Source organism: Myiozetetes cayanensis, unplaced genomic scaffold, assembly GCF_022539395.1.
Source record: "Myiozetetes cayanensis isolate MyiCay16 unplaced genomic scaffold, myiCay2020 scf12, whole genome shotgun sequence".
NCBI lineage: Eukaryota > Metazoa > Chordata > Aves > Passeriformes > Tyrannidae > Myiozetetes > Myiozetetes cayanensis.
In genome coordinates, this window is record NW_026086826.1 from 18,637,811 (window position 1) to 18,657,576 (window position 19,766).

General features: G+C 38.6%; 1 protein-coding gene across 2 annotated transcripts in view; it reads left to right on the forward strand.

Annotated features, from left to right (window-relative positions):
- Positions 1-643: 643 nt before the first annotated feature.
- The window catches only part of PALMD (palmdelphin), a 49,928-nt gene continuing 30,805 nt past the window's right edge, over positions 644-19,766 (forward strand). The window contains exons 1-2 of one of the 2 annotated variants that reach the window (XM_050306407.1): positions 644-924; positions 15,838-15,945. Coding sequence is in view for 1 of the 2 variants with exons in the window: in XM_050306406.1 (XP_050162363.1) it covers positions 881-924 (44 nt within the window). In the remaining variant the exon portion in view is untranslated. The remainder of the gene's footprint in view (positions 925-15,837; positions 15,946-19,766) is intronic. The other variant, XM_050306406.1, reaches the window with a different exon arrangement.

A 19,766-nucleotide genomic window follows, 5' to 3' on the forward strand; every position in this document is an offset into this window, starting at 1 on the left:
AATATTTGAGAACGCATATTCCTCTGCCCAGATCTTTGCAGACTTGATGTAGATATTCTCTGTTATGGAAGTGTATGCTGCAGTCTGAGATATGGCCCAGGGGCAAGTATGGCACACTGTCAAAAACAGAGACATGCTTCCTCTCATTCTTCACACACTACTAGATGGATAAATCAAGGTGTCATGAAACTTGACACAGGAAAAATTGACCAGGTGCCATGAAATTATTGCTTTCAAAGCATGAATTGATTACGTAGCCACTGTACTATTCTCATTGTATCTCTAAAAATATTTAGCATTCCTGATCACAGAAGTTCCATTTGAGTGCATTTGTTGTGATTTTCCTTATTTACTTTAAAGTAGTTCATGATATGAAAGTTTATCATTTTTGTTAAAAACAACCTTTAGCACCTGTCTAGCGTTTTTATCTATCCCGAAATTACAATAAATCACAATCCTTACCTCACCCGCTAATTTAGTTAGGCTATGTCCAGAACAAAGGACCACAATAAATGCCAAAGTGAAGGCTACACCCACTTATAAATCACACAGCCCCAGGTCTCTTAGTTCGCAAGTTAAATATTTACTAGATTATAACTGACAAAGTAGGACCACAAGTGAGTCCCTTAGATGACAACTGATTTATCAGAGGAGAAGTCTTTAGCAAGTATTTCTTAGTCCACCATGGACATTTCTGAAACAGCAGTCTCCATCTGCTTTTCTTAACCCCACAAAGAGAGGTCAGATTTCACCTGGATGGATATGTACAAGAAGAAAGCACAATAACACAGCATCAACAGGATTTATCATCTCAGCATCAGCTCCCAGTCCTCTACCTTGCTGTCAATTGCAAACTGGGAGTGATAAATGTGACATCAAAATGCAGTCTCACACTTCAGTTTCTGAACATCAACAACAAAAAAGGTAAGGTCACGATTTCTTAAAATCTATTTAGGCTGCATACTGCTTTTAAGGAATGTGTCTATCAAAATCTTTCTTTACATAACATTTTGATCCGGCTGTTTATTCTGCTTTTCTTGTTTACTAAAAAACATTCCTAGTTTAGACATCTACAATTATAGTATGGGTCTGGATTACAAATTTTCAGATGTGAGAGGAAATGACAGAGAACTATTTGTACAAATGCACTATACCTTCAATGCATTTGTGCCAGCTCATAATGGATGAGAATCTATTTCAAAGTTAGAACTGCACAAATCTCAAAATATCTGTGTGACTCTGGCTGTAGCTGTTCTTGAGAGACATGGGGGAAACGGGGAAAAAGGATAGAAAGACAGGTGGAGAAGGAAGAAAGGCTTATTGAAATGTAGTTAAATTTAATCTAATTGTTCTAAACCTACTTCTGTGATATTAAACAGTATTAGAGAGTGATTTTGAATACACAAGAAATGCAGTAGTCACTGTGCTGATTTGGCCAAAGCAGCAATAATCACAGCTTACACAGATACACAGATTGCACACTTTGGCCTTAATTTAAACCAGGCTTTTCACTGTCAGAAGTAGAATAATTTATTTTAATAGGAGAGTCTAATTAGCCAGTTCCAGTTTAAACATTTTGTATGATCAGGAAAGACATCAAAAAGCACTGTGAGAAGAGCCATCACCAAGTAACAAGTATAAACAAAGACTACTTCTGCCTTGCTTGGTGCATATTCTTTGGACCTCAGAGTTATATCCAGCAATGGATTGCCTTAAACATCCCCCACACTGAATTTCCTGCTGTCTTATGTGATTACTCCATTATCAGAAGTTGCATTCTCATGAAGCTTACGTCTGACCTAAACTTCTCAGTCCCTAACCTCCATAAATTACAATTCCTGCTCAGCTTTTCTCACTCTCAAAATTGGTTATTTCACCTTTCAAACACTCCAGCACCTTAATTTTCTCCTTAAGTTGCCGAAAAAAAGATAATTTCAATCTTTTCTCTCTTGCTTCTCTAAATTATATCCTCAGATTGTCCTTTTACTTCAGTCTCAATTTCCTCTGTTGCATTTTGCCCCTCCCCTCCTTAGCCCCCAACCTGTCAATGGAATTTGCCTGCACAGACAGAGCTTTCCTTTTGCATGAAGAAGAGATTTCAACTGACTGTTTACCTTTCTGTCACAACCTGCTTTAATAGTGATACTCAGAATATTAATTTCAGGTTAAAATCTCAAAGAAGAAAATTAACCACAATCATTTTTGCCTGGTTGTTGTAAATTATAGCCTTCAACATTCATTGTTTTGGAACTCTTTTGGTAGAGACATTTGTCTGTTTAGGGAAATAAGCAGGTGAATCAGGAACTGGTTTAGAAATTACAAAGTTTCTCCCATGCTTTTACTGCAGCTGTTGGTGTTCATTAGTTCATTTAAATAATACCCATAACATAAAATATAGGGTTTTTTTCTTTAATATGCTAAGCTAAAAATTAAGGTGTTCTCATGCAGATTACCTAAGAATGTAGAATCTCAGTTCCACTATCAATCCACGTACCATTCACATCACAATAAAAACTGAGATGCTTACACAAAGGGATCCAAGCACAGTAGGTGAATGGACACAAAGATGAGAAAGAAAAATCAAAGCTGGTTAATGTGGGGTGAATTCTAGGACACTTTGCTGAATTTCCCATAGGTATGTTTGTATGGCAATATTTGGTCAATAAATGGACGTCAGTATTATCTTAGGCAAGTGAAGATGCAACTGTGTACACAGCTCTAGCCCAAAATGCAAATAAGATATGTAAAGGCTGAAACAGAATGTTAAAGAATGTTAACAGAACATAAAAATGTGCTCATAGAAATCATTATGACAAATTTTCTAGAATATTATATGCATTCTCATCTCTGCATCTAGGTAAAGGGGTTTGGAGAATTAGAACAGATTTACTCCTTGAAAAAGAAACAATACTAAAATCACTTGTTTTAGAAATACTGCAGAAATAAGCAGACAATGTCAGGAACATTAACAGTTCCTAATCTATGTGCATGTGTGTTCAAAAGCAAGGAGGCATTTTATAAAAGTGAAAGATAGTAAAATCAAAATAATACTTTTACACTCACTGCAATCAAACTGTTGAACCAGAAGGCTGTTGAAATCTATAAATCAACATTGAGAAAAGGATCAAGTAGCTATTTCCAGAATTTTCAAGTTCAATTAGAAGATGAGCTTTGTAGAATTATTTAATGTTTCCAAATTCAAGCCAATCTTTAATTGCTACAGATCAGATAAGGCCCATGAGGGAAGAGCAGTTTATTTGTTATCTGCCTACTGTGAATCTGATAGGCCTTTGTCAGAAGTATCAGTATTGGACTGTACAGCATTTGTAAAGGGATAATAGACATAGATCCAGGTGGTTCCCTTCAGGGATGGCATTTCAGTTTTCCTACCTTTGTCAGGAGTCAAATAGGCTTAACACTCCTGAATGCCCATATGAGGGAGAATAAAGAATTAACATCAACTTGAATATGCAACATGAATACTTCTGTTCACTTTAAAATGTTTCTTTCGTATATTTTCAAAGTGTGCAGAGTTTCATTTGCCCACATATTAGACTTGTTCTAACCTGCATTGTTTGGGGCTTTTTATATGCAAAGAATCAAGAACACTGTTTTGTTAACAGGAAAACTAACATGACAGAAAGAGATGCTGTAGTCAGCAAAGGGAGTCAGCCACTTTCAGGAAGCAATTCAACTGTTTTAGGAATGGCCAAAGTGCCCTCTGGAGCTGCCCATCCCCACTGAGTCCAGAGGGAATTTAATTTCTACCTTACTTTTATAGTGAAACTGCATGTGGAATTGGTGGAATGACATTCTCCCACAAACTTCTATACAACATTGGCATGTAATTAATTTAATCTCAGGATATCGATCTCAACCAAGAACTTCCCTTCTAGCTTCCTGTGAGAGGTAGGACGCAAGTTGATGTAGTGAAGATTTTTACTGATTTTGGTTTTAAAAATATGGCTTATTTTAAAAACGAAAATAAATCCAACCTCAGGAACAGAGAAGGCTGAAATCAAATCCTGTCAGCTTCATTCCAAAAAATGGCCTTTGCACAGAGTGTGGCTATATAGAGCAAAAGGCAGGGAGCGAACAGCAGCTCTGTGATTGCCTGGCACTGTCCGTATCACCTTCAGCCTGGGACTCGTACAAATCAGTCACAACCAGCTATACAACTGATAGCAAAGTTTATCTGCACACAGAGCAACAGGAGCCTGTGTGATTTCACTAACTTAAGCACCTGGAAGCAGCAAAGAAAAGGCGTAATAGGTCATGTCATGAAAGTCTGAAGGTAGAAGGGTTCAGGGGAGGGTAGGAAGGCTGGGTGTTGAGGGAAGTCCAGACTGACTCAGAGGGACAGCCTGTTTGTAAAAACAGCCTGTTTGACTGCAGTCTTTCAGTGCACACAATTTCCAGCAGTGCTACACAGCAGGACTCAGTGACAGTCATCATAACTCCACACCTACCCTGCTCTTTCCAGGTGGTACTTTCTGTAACAAAACAGAGTAACTTTATGGAAGCATTTGAATCAGAGTAAACTGGTACTCCCAGAACATGCTCATGACTTAAGAGAGATGCTTCTATTTGTTTAAAGAAATGTCAAGTTATGGAATTCCAGGGGGAATTCACACTCTGCTATGGAAATACATTGTCAGATTCTCCAGTACTGTATATTTCCAGACATGGCAAAGGACAATGTGATTCGTAGCAAACAGTCTGTTCGTGTGGTTATAGAGGTTTTTTTCTACCCATAGTTTTCTACATTTAGCACCAAACTTCCACTTCTTATCATTTTGGAAAGTTTTCCTTTGTTTATGCTAAAGCCAGCACAGTTCTCTTACTGCTTTTAATTCCTGCACCCCTTGAAGTACCTTTGTCCATGGTGATTACTGAGGAGGTTACAAGAGTCGAGTTTCCCAGGGGCTGGATGGCAAGTGATAAATATGAAAGGGAAACCGCTAATGAGCAGCACTTGCCTATTAGTCATTAGCTAGGGAGACTCCCACTCCATCTGTTGATTGAGGCATAGTTCAACAGAAAGATTACCCAGATTTAATAGGGAATATTCCCAGCATAGGAAGGACTCATGCTTAATAGATGGTAATAATATTAGTCTAACATTTAAAGTGTATCAAGCACTACAAACAGCCTCAAAAATATTTGATTATGGATTCACTGGGGTATAAATTGACTAAACTCAGTGGTGCTATGCTGATAGTTTAATTCTCAAATTCATATGAAATTTTCTACTTTGGAAAAGCCATGCATTGACTGAAGTAGTCAACATAGAGCTCTGGACAAATTAAATCATGGGAGAAGAGATGAATGTTTTCCAGGTGTACTTTATAACACTGTGCTTACTTCCTGTCTATAATAAAATCCCTGAAATGAGCATATCAGCAATTTTCAGGCAATTAACAAATGTAAGACTTTGGAGAGATCATTGACACAGCAAGCACTTGACAGGCCTGCCAGTGAATGTTCTTATGAAAACAAACACATAGAAGCTACTGCATTTCTTTACCTTCCCAAAAGTCTGCTCAGGTCCAGATATCAAGTGATGGATGGTTCGTCACACACTATTCCTACAACGCAACCATTTCTAGCAATTTTATAGTCCATATGAATATGCAAGTAAAGTTATAGAAACCAGTGCTTTTTGCTGGTTTTTTTACTTGTTCTTTTCTGTCAGCTGCCACATGAAAGCTACAGAAAAGCATGATTCCTCTGTGATATACATGGATGTAAACAGAATGACCAGTCAGTTAATAATAGATTTCCATTTCCTTATCTGGTTTTAAGACAGGGAGATCACAATATCTTAATATTTAACTGTGAAATCTGGTCTGTCTAAAGCTTGTTACAGAAAGTTGGAATATTTTTATATGTCCATTTACTTGTAGCTTAATTTCTGTGGTTCTGTTTTCTAACTGAGGCATTTCTAAATGTGCAAAATTTCCTTAGCTATAAAGTTACTCCATACACCAGATAAATCTGAGAAACAACTCAGAAGTTCAACATTTTCTACCCTGAACAAAATAGTACACAACTCTGACTGCAGATTGCAGAAAAAGAATAAACACAGCAGTCGTGCTCTTCTGGGAGGCATCTCTGTCACTGTGGTTGCACCCATAATACCTGGCCACTCCCATTTATGGAACAGGATCAACCTACTAAAAGTACATCAGGACACAGGCTTGGAGATCCTTGCACTTTAACAGCTGCACATGGGGGTGGACACGTGGCCCCTGAGCCCAGTTATAAAGTTTCTCCTGATGACTGCAATGGAATTTGGGTGTGAATCCATTCATCTTCAATTCCTCTATCTAGAATGTGATAAGACCAAGCCAACAATTCAGGCTACAGTTGTTCTTACTTAAATGCCTTCTTTTCCTGTTTGCCACATTTCCCTTTTCAAAAGGCCATCCTGTGTGAATAAAGAGCTCAAAAGCCAAATAAAATAATAACTTTTTGCATTTCACGTTGACACGTTTAGAGCACTAATCTTCCTTCACATTCCCAAACATTTTTCCAGCTCATGTCTATTTCAAAGATGTATTTGAGGTCTGGGCACAAACAGTGCTTTGCTTCTATATTTATGATAAGATCTCATTTTGTTGCATGTAAAGATTACAGACGTTTTCCATTTTCAAATAGATGGCATCACAACTTGCTTCATTCAGAAGAAAGTTTCCATTAGTTTGGAAACACCTAAGGTTGGCAGTGCTAGCGGAGCAAACAGTAAACTGGAAAATACAGCAGATGTTATATGAAAGAGAAGAAAGTAGGAAAACTAACAGGCATTTGTGTCCAAGCCCAGACTTGTCCATCAGTTAGTTTCACTGTGATGGCCTCACAAAAGCAAGTACTTGAAGGTAAGTATTTGTCTGCTATACAGATTGGAATGCCAAGTATTTGCACCTTGCTCTAGGTTGCAAGAGATGTGAGTCAGTCCTGTTGAAATTATTATAGTGATGGTACAGTTGGAGTATTGGAGAAAATCTGCCACAGGGATTATCAGGTACAGAAAAAAACAGTTTAATTCCCCAGGAGAAAAGCCATCACAAGGAATATAAAATAGCTAGAAAAAAAATCTGATTGTGGGTTATGCTTTTCCTAGTGGGATCACACAAAAATTTATGCAAACAACTTCTACTACTTTTTGTATCTGCTTAAGAGGGAGATAAAATCAGTCCCTACATTAAAAATTAGAGGAAAGGAGAACAAACATTTTTTTCTTGCTAATGACCTTGGCCATAACTTAGGTCAAAGCCTACAAAGACATCAGGCCTACCATGACTTTTTACACACAGCAGAGGTATGAGGTAAAGAGACAGCACTCAAATAGCAAAAGAAACTCTATAAGTCTTTTGGGCATCAAGAGACCTTTAAATGCAGTAATGGAAAAAAAAACATTGTCACTGGAATGCCTTTTACCCTAGCTGACCCCTCTCCTCATCAACCCACAGCATACTGATGGGCCTAAGCAGGATTCTTAATTGTTTCATGAGATTTTTTTTCATGTTTCGCTGAAAACTGCGAAAAGGCAAAACCACTTCTTTGCAAAGGCAGCTTTTGAGCAGGCAGCAGTGTGACTCATGATGAATAATGAAAAGCCACGCTAAACAGGGCATCCATTAGAGAAAAACTCTCAAAAGGGGATTCTCCTGTGAGATTCAGCAGAGTCATTATACTAAAAAGCTTCAGAGTCAGAGGAGTTATAACTGTACGGACTTCAAAGATACCCAAAGAATTAATTTGGCCTTGTTTGTTTTGGTAATGGCTGACTAGCCAAAAATGAAAGCTAAAAGAATTGGGAAACACCAGAGTAATCTTATTTCCTTTTTCCCTAATGCAGTGAGTGCAGAGCTCCCAGCTGACTACAAAATACCCAGGACAATGTCAGTCTTGACTGTCATTTGTCCACATATTGCTGCTAGAAATCAAAGATTTATGGTCTCAAAAAAACTTCTTGGCAGATACTCCCAATGGTGCTGCAAAGTAAGCTTCAATGTACTAAAGCACATTAATGCATTTGTCTTGTATTTGGGCAGGGGGCAAATATACTCCTCTATAGATTTAATCCTTAAATGCCATTTCCCATATTCTCTGTCTTGAGGCAACAAGCTTGAACTTGAATCTGCTGAGAGTTTTTAATTATATGTTTTGAACGACACATATTTAATATCTAGGTGCTCTGTGCCTCCTCAGCCCCTGCATGGTAGAGATTACCATGTCCTGGGATTGCTCAGTTAAATTCAAAAAGAATCAGCGAATTCCATAGAAGAAATTTCTTATAATGAGATAAGAATATTTTCTAATTCATCCTTGTATTTCAAGACATTGTTTTGCACTCTATCAACATCTTACTGCACTTAAGAATTAAAATTTAAGGAGGGTTAAATTAATTATGCATGGTTGCTGTTTCGGTATATGCCTTGTGATCCATGCAAAACTGACCATAAAGATGGACACTGACCATTCCCTAAGTGGGATTTTTAGTTGAAATTCAAGAATTTTTGTTTCAAAATAAACATTTTCTTTCCAAGAGGTTCACAGAGTACACAGAGATTACCCTCTTGAGATAAGAATTAAACAGGAGTAAGAAGTGATTAATTCCCATCTACATGGAGTTTTTCAAGGGCTGCCAGGTAGAGGATAAATCCAGGTTGTTTATTCATCCTAGCATAACTCACAACGTCTCTCAAAATAAAAGACAGTGATAATGTTCCTTACAAAGTCAGTGTTGGGGGGAGGTGTGTATGTAAAGATTTTATTTTTGTCTTTAGAGAGACATACACAAGAAACATTATTTTAGAAAACTACCCCTAGGAGTCTATGAATGAGCCAAAACCTACCTCAAGCATGCCACTGAAAATTACTTCCAGCTTTCCAGTCAATTTTGAGCATTACAAGAGTAACTTTCTTTTGCCTGACTCCCTCAGTGCAGATGAGGCGCTAAACTCTTTGGCTGGCCCCTCTTTCAGCACAAGCCTGTCATATCCTAGTGCATACTATAAAGAAATTACATTGCACAGCCAAAATCTTGCTTAATAAATTTGATCTCACAAATAATTAAAGCTACTTCTGCCCCCCACTCCCAGGAGCAAACTTTGGGCTGTAACTCAGGAGACAAAAGCTCTTTGGAACCTCATGCTGCTTGACAGTCCTCAGAGCTGCTCACAAACAGGACTGATTCTGTGCACTCTGGGCAGAAACTTGAGGGTTTCACATCAGTTTTAGGGGGCTTAGGCTGGATCTAAACTGATGAACAGATATGAGGATCAGGTTCTATAAACTGAGGCTTCATGAATTTCAGTTCTGTATAATTAAGCTGTAGCCACACTGAGATTTTAGTACTAATTTCTCTATGCTGCAGGCTGGAAGGGTCACAATCAATCACTATGAAGTGTGTGCTAGTACACACATGGCTCTCAGTCACGGCATACAAGCACCTATGGACACTTCCTTGGCAACATCAGCTTAACCCAGTACAGAAACACGTGAAGGGAATTGGTGTAGCCTCAGAAAGAACAATCATCACATCAGGACTTCAGAAGAGGGAGAACCCTCTCAAGCAGTGTCTTTTTGCTCTCGATGAGTTTCATGCAGTCGGATGGTTGTGTCACTGTGTTTGTTCCCACACAGCTACTGTGTCATCCCACATTACCTGTCAGAACACAACACAGCCCTCTTCCATAGGCAGTGCAGACCCTGCAAGGGCCTGATGAAACTTGTCTAGAATGTACCCACCCACTACAGACAGCAAAAATCTACAAGCCCCAGCAGGTTCACCTGGGCAGAAAGCCAGTTTCTGTCCTTCCTTTTTTGAAAGTGCTTCCTTCACTGCAGCTGAACAAGTAATACTAGATGTGCTGCCAGTTAACCTTCCTGTGCTCTTACTTCTCCTACAAACAGTGGTTGAGAGAGGTTTACTCTATTACTGTTTCACTGATGCCACACCGACTCCTGCTCTATGTCCATCCTAGAACTCAATTTCTTTGTCAGAATGAGGTATCAGCTGAGCAAGCCCTGCCTCATTCCCAGCGTGGGAGCTGAACTGCTGATCAAAGGGCTTTCAAGCTGGGTTATTATATACCTGCCGAAGGCCAGACGAAAAGCCAAACTATAGATCATGAAACTGCTTCTTCAGCAACTTACTTTCTTATGTATCAGTTAACTTTTTTCCTAGTGTTCATCATCAGCCTCTGATCCATGATCTCTCCCCTGGTTTATGTATTCTTGATGCTCCAATTATAATGTGTTTGAGCATGATCTATTTGAATGTTTCCAGAGGTACACCTATAAGTTAGTCACTGACATGAAATAGCACCAAAAGTAAAATGAAACCAAATTAATCAAAAGCAAGTAGTGGGATTCCTGTATGCTTTCATAATTTTTTCCTTTTTCTGGTCTTAAATACCTTTCTGGGGTTAACTTTCCCCTCATCTTGCTGATTGTCAATACTACAGCCCAGAGAAATCCCCCACTACCAATGACCACTCATCAGAAACTGTCATATTTTGTGTATTTAGGACCGTGACCCATTATACTTCTACCTTTCCCATTAAAATTTATAACCTTTCAGGCAGTGAAATGTTCTGCATCTTTCCCAGACTGGAAGGTATGGTTAGAAAAAACACTATAAATGCCATAAACCAGGCTATTGTCCAGAACAAATACAGACAACTGAGTTAGAAAAGGGGTTATCCAGTTACATCTAAAGTTAAGGGAATGAGAGACTAAGTAATTCCAGCTAGTTTTACATTAGCTTTGGTCACAACTGAGTCATGTTATTTTATTTAAAGTACTTTAAATACATGTTCTCTAACAGCACAATTTGCCTGGTATTGATAAGGTCTCTAACATCATCAGAAAAGGTAGCACATACCAAGCATCACACACACAAAGCCAAGATTTTCATGAAGGCCCCTTTCATTTTCTTAGTTCACAAGCTCCCCATTGGCACCATTGCCTGCCCAAGTGTTCATAAAACACCCAGTGAGACTGGAGCACAATATGCCTCTCTGGTGGTACAGGACTGCACAGACTGTGTTCTATCAGTGGTCAGATCTCTGAATGAAGGAGCAGTTGTTTACAGAGATAAATGCAGAAGGATATCTGGATTTATGGATTTTACATTCATAGATACACATTTAACTAATATGTGCAGACCTCATCACCAAACCAAGTGCTATCATCTGCTAATGCATGACATCAGTCTGGTTGCTCATTTAGGAAGGGCACTAAGGTGAGATCATAGACTCATAGAATCATTAAGGGTTGGAAAAGACCTCTAAAATCATCTGAACTATAGCCCTCTGTGAAGTTAGTCAGCCTGCTGCATTCAAACAGCCTCAGCATGCAAAGAACTGAGACGTCAGCCAAGTCACACAGAGACATTTTTTGAGGGGGAATAAATCACATGACAGGACCTTCCCTTGGCAAATCAACAGGGACAGGCTGCTTTTAGCAAGTGCAGCTACTCCTGCAAAAGGGTGGTAATGGCATAGAATGATTAGCATAGGAGACTGTTCAAGGGCAAAGCACATTTGCTAATTATGACTACAGTATATTAGTGTGCTGTTGGGTCTGTGCCATACAAAATAATTTGTTAAAAGGTAAAGTTCTGGACACTAGTAAGGAAAAGGAGCCTATTGCAACAAAAATAAAATAGAACAGAGACACGCTTTGAAACACAGACAGCTCATAGTTCATGGTGAGCACTTACTTATGACTTCCAGGTTTCAACAAAAATCAAGCCATTCTCTCCTGGGCTGGGATGGCCTGAATTTTGGTAGCACAGTTTTGGCAGTATTGCATTATTGCTACGGTTGGCTGCAATTGTTATTTTACATGGACATCTATAAATCAAAGGGCTGTTTTAAGTTATTTTTTCCCAACATTTACTTTACCAAATGATCAACCATCATTTTAGGTGCATTAGAAATTCAAATCTCATCTAAATGGCTGTGCAAGGAGCTATTCATGTTCAACAGTAGCACTCATCTCTATGAGGTAGGAAAGGACCATTCTCCTCATCTGTCAAATGGGAAGCAGGAAATACACAGTGGAGCAGGGTTGATTTTCCTGTCTTACACAGACTCATTCACAACTCTTCTAGGCTCATGACAAGACAGTCAAAAGGCATAGCCTTTATACTCACATTTCTTGATTCAGACCACCAAAAAAAAAAAAAAAAAGTAAATCTAGTCCCTATCTGAAAATCACTGGTTCTGGATTATAAAAGTTTACTGCTTAAAATGTACACAGTTCCAAAAGGAAGGCTGCAAGCAAGTGGATTCAGCAACTGTCACAACAAACATGTTCTGTAAATGCGTTCTGCAACTGGCACAGTAGGACTGGGGATGATATTATAAAACTGACAGGCAACTGCCAAAATCACCACCTACTCGGGACAAATAGCAAATTCTGATGTGTTAAATTTTTTTAAAATTTCTCCAGGAGATGTTAAAAGTCAGAAGGTAATTGAAAAAAACGTTAACAAGAAATCTTTTCACATTACCCTTGATTAAACCATTTTGTATCATCTAATTAGTCACTGTCCTGAGCAGGCTGAGAAATTTCTCAGGTTTTGCCAATGATTTCATCATTTTGCTTTTGTCATTGCCCTGGAATTATTGTCCATTGATTATAAGGTCAAAGGAATCAGCTTTTTAAAGCCTGCAGCAGTGGAGACTACACTCAGACCTTGTTGCATCAACTGCTTAATATCCCTCTTAAAAACAATCTCTTCTTTCATGCAGAAATTTCAACTTTCAACATCCAATCACTGAATTTTGTTATCATTTTGCTAAATTCTGCCTTTTATTATCAAATTTCTGCCTGTAAGAAACAGTGTGTTCCTGAAAAACCAATTAACTCTCGATTTAATGAGTTAGACTCATTCTCCTGAATATAGTTTCTATTAAATCATTCTATTATTCTTCTCATAACAGTCCAGTCAGATTTCAGCATCCTCTTGAAATATTTCCAGCAAAATTGGACAACCTATTCCCCAAAACAGTTGCACTCATTCCCAAACACAGAGGAACTTTCAAACTCTTTAGAACATTAGACCTTATAACTACAGGTTTGCTGTCAGAGTTAATATTCATCTGATGATTCAGCATGACTCCCAAGTTCTCTTCAGAATTTTTAGGTGTCAGGACTTGCCTTAATACGAGGAATTTCATCATTTCTAAACACGTGGCCCTGCTTTTGATAGTATTGAAATGGATGTTGGTTGGGAACAAACATTCTGCTGGTGTTCCAATCACCCCATGCCAGGGAACTGCCATCTTTACTCCTTTACCTCTCACAATCTCTGTGTTCTCAGGTTGGCTTTCTGTAAATTTGATTACTAATAATATTCTCATCGATACCTTCACATCTATTACTTTTCCCAGAAGTGACATCAAACTAGAGTGATGGAATTTATTTCCCATGTGTTGGTACTCACTAAATCACTTTCTTTTAATGCCTTTTTAAATCTCAATCCAACACTTAGCCTGAAACTGATGATATTAGACTGACAAGCCAAAAATTATCTGTGTCACACTATCTGCTCTTTTAACAGCAATGCATGTTTCTCTCAGAAATTTTGAACTGCAGTATACGATACAAACTACAGCAACAACTTTTTTTTTGAAGACAACCCTTCTACTTCCTGGACTAAAGAATGGTTAAGAAAAACTTATTCCTCTCCATTCAAAAATAAAATGACATCTGCAAAGGAGAGAAACCACAGTCAGGGCTTTAAGGTTTTGTGGAAGTAGTTTATATTCTCTTCAAATATCACAGAAGCTCAGTTGGAAAGTAGCATAGTTAATAGAAGTCACGAGAAACTCTGCCAAACTTTAATATGATATGGTAGATGCATAAACTCTTTCTTGTCTGTAGCATTACTCATTTTTCCTTTAATGCAGGACTGTGAACACTAATTCTGATCCCTCATTGTGCTGATGGGTTAGAAAAAAACATAAACCTCCCTATTTTTGGTGTTCACACAACTGCTCAAAATGTTGCCAATTTATTCTTTACTTCTGTATCACAAGTTTCTCTTGCAAAGAGTTTTTATATAGCAGTGAAGATAAGCTGCAAGTTCCTAGCATTTTTCATTCTTGTTTGAAGGAGCAAAGAAGAATTTGCAATTATTATGTTATTTTCCCAGCCACTGTATTAACCTTCCAAAAAGAATCGTCTGTTCAAGGTAACTAACAGGAAAACATTACCAGTTGAGTCAGATGTTTTTAGGTTCAGTTGCTTTCCATTGGTTTCTCTCTGTCAAAACAGGTGCCACAGATCCAGACACTAAACAGTAAAAGAGGCCACTCACAGGTTGATTTACAAGCATAGTCTTCCTATTTCACAATGGGACATCAAGTTCTCAACCACTGTACTCTTTCAGCTCTAATCAGTACTAGTTTTGAATTATAATAATTCTGAACTAGTGCTGTCATTTATATAGTGTTTCTTATATGTGTGAGCCTTCAGAAAAAAAAAGTAAGATTCGCTTTCTTAGCACTACAAAACACATGGAGCAATTTGTCACTTCTGGTTTGCAGAAAGCCATGGCAAAGGTCTGTTTGCCACGTGTGGGCATAACTGTGAGTGAGGAAATATGAAACACTGCTAATGAAGAACCTCTGTGAGATGCAGGAGTCCAAAGGAAAACAGAGATCTTCAGCTATTCCTACGTAAGGCTTTGTTATTGATTTGAGCCTTGTGAACCACAGTTTGAAAAGAAAACTCAAAACTCTGATTAGACACTTTTAACTCTTTTGTAATTAAGCAGATTGGAGGCAGATGCCATCAGAGATTCTCTAAACTTCTGAAGTGCTGAAATTAACCCAGGCATAGCACTAATTTAGTCTACAGTTTGAGAATGCACAACAACTCAAACTGTTCATTAATCATCCCACAGACACATGGAAAGAGATGGCACCCTGTTCATAAGCTGTTGTAAACCTTTTCATTACTCACTATGAAGCTAACTATTTAGAATGATTAAATTACAAAATAATTGAATAATCAAAGTTGGACAAACCAAAGAATTAAACTAATTTCTATCCCATCTTCATGCCTGAAACCGAGGGGATCTAGTTAATAGATGTAACTGTAAATTAGAGAGATTAGTCATTGTTCTCACTAGATACAAGTGTTAAGTGTTCCTGTAAATCAGGCAAAGGTTTGTTGGTGAATCACTCAAAAGGTCAAGTGATAAAATTAAAGGCAAAACTAGATTTTAAAAAAATTAACTAAGAGGTTAATATAGGATAATAGACTGTAGGATCTAACCATTTTAGGATTCATTAATAGGATGCAGACAGCAATACAAGGGTGGGTGAGGTAGGGAATGGAACAGAAAGAGGATCCCAAAGTGTTGATTTAGCACAGGAGATTTGTGTCTGTCTATAGTATATTTGCCTTTTAAATGTGTTTGACAAGCTGTACTACAGACAGCTTTTAGCTACAGGAATTAGAAAAATCACAAATGAATCAGTACTTTCAAGAAAAGGTTAAGTAAAGAATTTAAAGTAATTTTCTACCAGATAATCAAGAAGTATCAACAGTCAGGATGTTGTGCTGATTCACATTCCTCTTTGAAACCTCTATGTAACCAGAAAAAAACTCACTTGCTTTAGTCATGCTCACGATCTTTCAGAGTCCGTCCTACATACTACTTCTTGTATTATTCATGTTGTTTTCAAAACTGGCATTTAAATTTCACTCACTCAAAGCCAGTCCTATACTGTGAGCATTACAAGCGTCGTACACAACAAAACCTCAAGGAACAAACATTTTCAGGATGTTTGTTCTTGCTCACTTTAGGGACAACTAAACAGGGAGATTCAAACCATGCCGACTGCAGCCTGGCAGCGCAGACGGTGCTCACCGAGAGCTGTCACCCCGGACCTTCCTCAGCAAATGCTGACAGAGGTAGGCAGATTTGCTCAGGCTTTATGGGATTAGTATAGGATAGGAGAAATACTAAGGATTAGGATAATGTCTAGCAGAAGTGGGAGGAGGAGGAGGTGGGAGAGGCTGAGGCTCCCACAAGGTTTCAGAAAGCAGATGCTATCAATTTGGAGGAAGTGCCAGCCAGCAGCTCAGGTGTTCCTGTCAGTTTTGCTGAAGCTGTCAATAATGGTGAGGTAATTCAGAAAAAAAGCTACAGTCGAAGGAATGAGGACTTGGAGGAAGAGCTGCTTTTAAGCCCCTAGCAGGAACCACTGAACAGACCCATTCCACTCCCAGTGTTGTCAGTTCTAATTGGTAATTTGCTATGGCAGCACATGGCTGCACTGTTCGATCAGCTCTGAAAAAACCAGTTAGTGCAAGCACAGGACACTCACACAGCCCTGAAAATCCCTGTTTCTCAGGTCAAGTCCCCAGTTCACTATCTGAACACAAAGACACTAAACTAAGCATAGCCGGGAGCTGTGGTCACAAGGTGTAGAAATTTCTACTTTTCTGATCTCTATTGCACTTCTGGAGAACTCATACACATATCTCACAAAATTGTTCAGTTAGCTTCACAAAGCCAGCAATTGGATCTCCCAATTAGGGGAACTTGTTTCCAAAGTTCCCTGAAGCCAAATCGTTACTACAAAAGCCATTTGCTGCCTCTGTAAAGAACCACCATCCCTCAAGACATCTCTTATTTGCAGGAGTTGTCCAATTTGTAATGGTAGAGGGATACTCGTAAAAATGCAATTAATTTTTTTTTAATCGAATTATACTACAAGTATTCAAAACAGGAACCTGAAACCATGGCCTGTCAATATTTTATTGAAATATTTACAGAATCATGAAATTATTGACAGGTTAGAAGAGGATATAAGGAAAATACCTATGTGATTAAAAGGCATTAATTTCTCCAGATAAGACCAACACATACGAAATGAAACCGTGTCAACGGTGAAATAAATTCCATGCACTCAAACTGGTAAAAAGAATTACATCAGAGTAACATGAGCCTTGGTGTAGGACATTTCTTAGGACTAAATGAAGCTAAAATCCTTCAGCTGTGGTTAAGGCCCCTTCAGACAGATTATTAGATTCCCCCAGTGTGCCTCCCTGTGCCAGCTGGAGGTCTAGATTGATGTTATTAAAGTTGCTTGATCCATCTAACCTTAGTTCTTCCATTTCTGAGCTACATTAAACAAATCAACAATAAACCACTGCAACAATTACTAAGATTTATGGCATAAATTCGAAGCAATACTAATATAAGTGGTTGTCACCCCAGAGCATGAATTATTATTTTGAACATACCAATTATATCATACAATTGGAGGGAGGGTATTTACATAAAGAATGTTCCTGAATCTCAGCAGAAAAAAATGTACATGTATAAATAAATTCATTATTGACTTTTACTGATGTTTGAAGTGTAGACTACGTGAAAAGATGTTGATACTACTTACACATGGTATTCCTTCACTGAAAGGACAGATTACTGTGCCTGCTATTCATGCTTCTTCTCCCATTGATGACAGTGCACTGGAAACTAAAACTATAAAACTTGTCATACAAGCACTGAGCAGCCATGAGATACTGATAACTTTTGATTGAAATCCTGAGCTGCATTAGCAAAATAAAAGAACAGACCAGCGAAATTAGAGGATGGTGGCTGTTAACTAGAGTGGCTGGAGTGCTCCTGACTTTTCCTTCAACCATCAAAATTAATTGTGTCCAATCCAGTGTGATTATAAGCAAGAAATGTGGATTAAATTTCTAATCCAAACCCCAACAAGTTTCTTGATGTCTTCTAACTGCATCAGCTGTACAATAAAGCTACATCCACTTGGCAGCAAGATGTTAAAATACTTTGTGAAATGAGAAATTACCTGACAAGGTAATTTCCAGATTAACACAATGCATCAAACCCTTTTCAAAAAGTAATTTTACCTACAGGCTAAACACAACAGTATTTTCAAATTTAAAGTGGTTTTGTTATAATAAACTTTAAAATAATATTTAACTCCAGCCTTTGCAGGCCATCAGTCTCCAGGTGCACTGGGACAGGGAGAAATCCATAAACACCATACCGGACCTCCAAAGAGATCCAAGTAAAGATCCTGCTTGCTAGGCTGAAGAGACATTTGCAAAGACACCCTTTAGAAATAATGCTTAATGAAGCAGTACCATGAGCTGCAGATTAGTTTGGCTTTCCTTAAGTCACTGTGTACAGAACCTGTTCGCATCTGAGATGACAAGGAAAGAGTTTTTATATTCCCCAAAATATTCTTTCATACAACTTGCAGCCAGATTATTTTTTGCATTATTCATTAATGGTAATAAAATATTAACCTTTGATCTGCCAACAGTGTTTCAAAGCCTATTCGGCCTCTGCAGGGGGAAGAAAAGTGAAAAAAGAAAGTTTCCCCACATTGTGTTAAATAGTCTGTAAAGGCAAATTTACATTTAATAGCTTAGTTTATCTAACAGTTTACCACCTTTCTTCCTTCTACTTTCCCTTTCTTCCTACTTGCTCCTCCTCTTCTCCTGCTCTTTCCTCCTCCCCTGCATTTTCCAAGAGCCACAGTTTCACCCTCTACCCTCTCCCTTTACCACGTTTTAGCACTCATCAGACTCCTCTGGGCAATTATTTGGCTTATTAGCCTAGCAGTAGTCACCTTTTAGCTTGGTTAGCTCCCTGTCAGCTTAGTGAGCAGATTCAGCGAGCAGACAGCCAAGAAAGCCGTGGGAATACATGTCCAGGATAGAGAGAAGCAGAATGCCTCTCCTCAGCACCACTCGGTGGGTACATCAGTTCAAACTTCTCATGTAATTTCACCCAAAGCGATCACCAAGCAAACAGTAAAATATCACCAAGAGGATCCACTTCAGATTCACGTGAAAAGCAGGAAGAATCTTTCTGATAAGAAAATGTAGTTACGAAACAGGTCTGAAAACCTGACACTCAAAACAAATCTTACAGGAAAAATAAGGAAATTGTAATATACCAAGTTTTTTTGCTCCTAGTTAATAATCACTCTCTAAGGTGAAGGGTTAAGTAAATATACCGTGCTGTGAGAAGCAGTAGTGAAATATCTGAATCTGTTGGATAACAGAAGTTGGTGACATACTCTCACAGGCATCCGGATGACTACTCAGCCTCAGCTGCTTGCCCTGCATCCCTGGCGCTCCTCACAGCCGGCGTCGGCCGGTCAGTCCCCTCCCCGTGTTATTCAGATGACCTCCCCGGCCCTGCAAACCACCCGGGCACAGCTGAAACGCTTTGAGTGACTGACAAGCTGAGAGTTTTTCCTCAGCCGCTGCTTCCAAATAACAAACTCCTCAGCAAAGACAACAGGTCTTCACTGAAAAAACTAGGCCTGCCTTTGCAACAGGTGTTATTTGACATAAACAATCTTATCTCTGCTAACACTTAAGTTTTGCGTAATTTAATCATGTAATTTTTTTCCATTAATACCTGGAAAGGCTTATGCAAAACAAACTGTATGTGGGATATTTTTTGCCCACACACAGCACAGGATACCGAATATCTGGAAGCACAGGAAGGATTGCCAGAGTCTGAAGTCATCATGTTTCCACAGCAGTTTCAAGTTTCAGATAAATAGCTAAACACACATGCTTGTTATACACGTCAGTATAAGGTCTCTCATGGTCCCTGGACCACTTGGTAAGGTAAGCCTGAGGCCTCTGTAGCGTGGCTGAGTTCATCTGGTAACTCATCACTACCAGATCAGTCATGTTTCTTACACATTTCTCCTCTGGCTGCTCATCTTCCA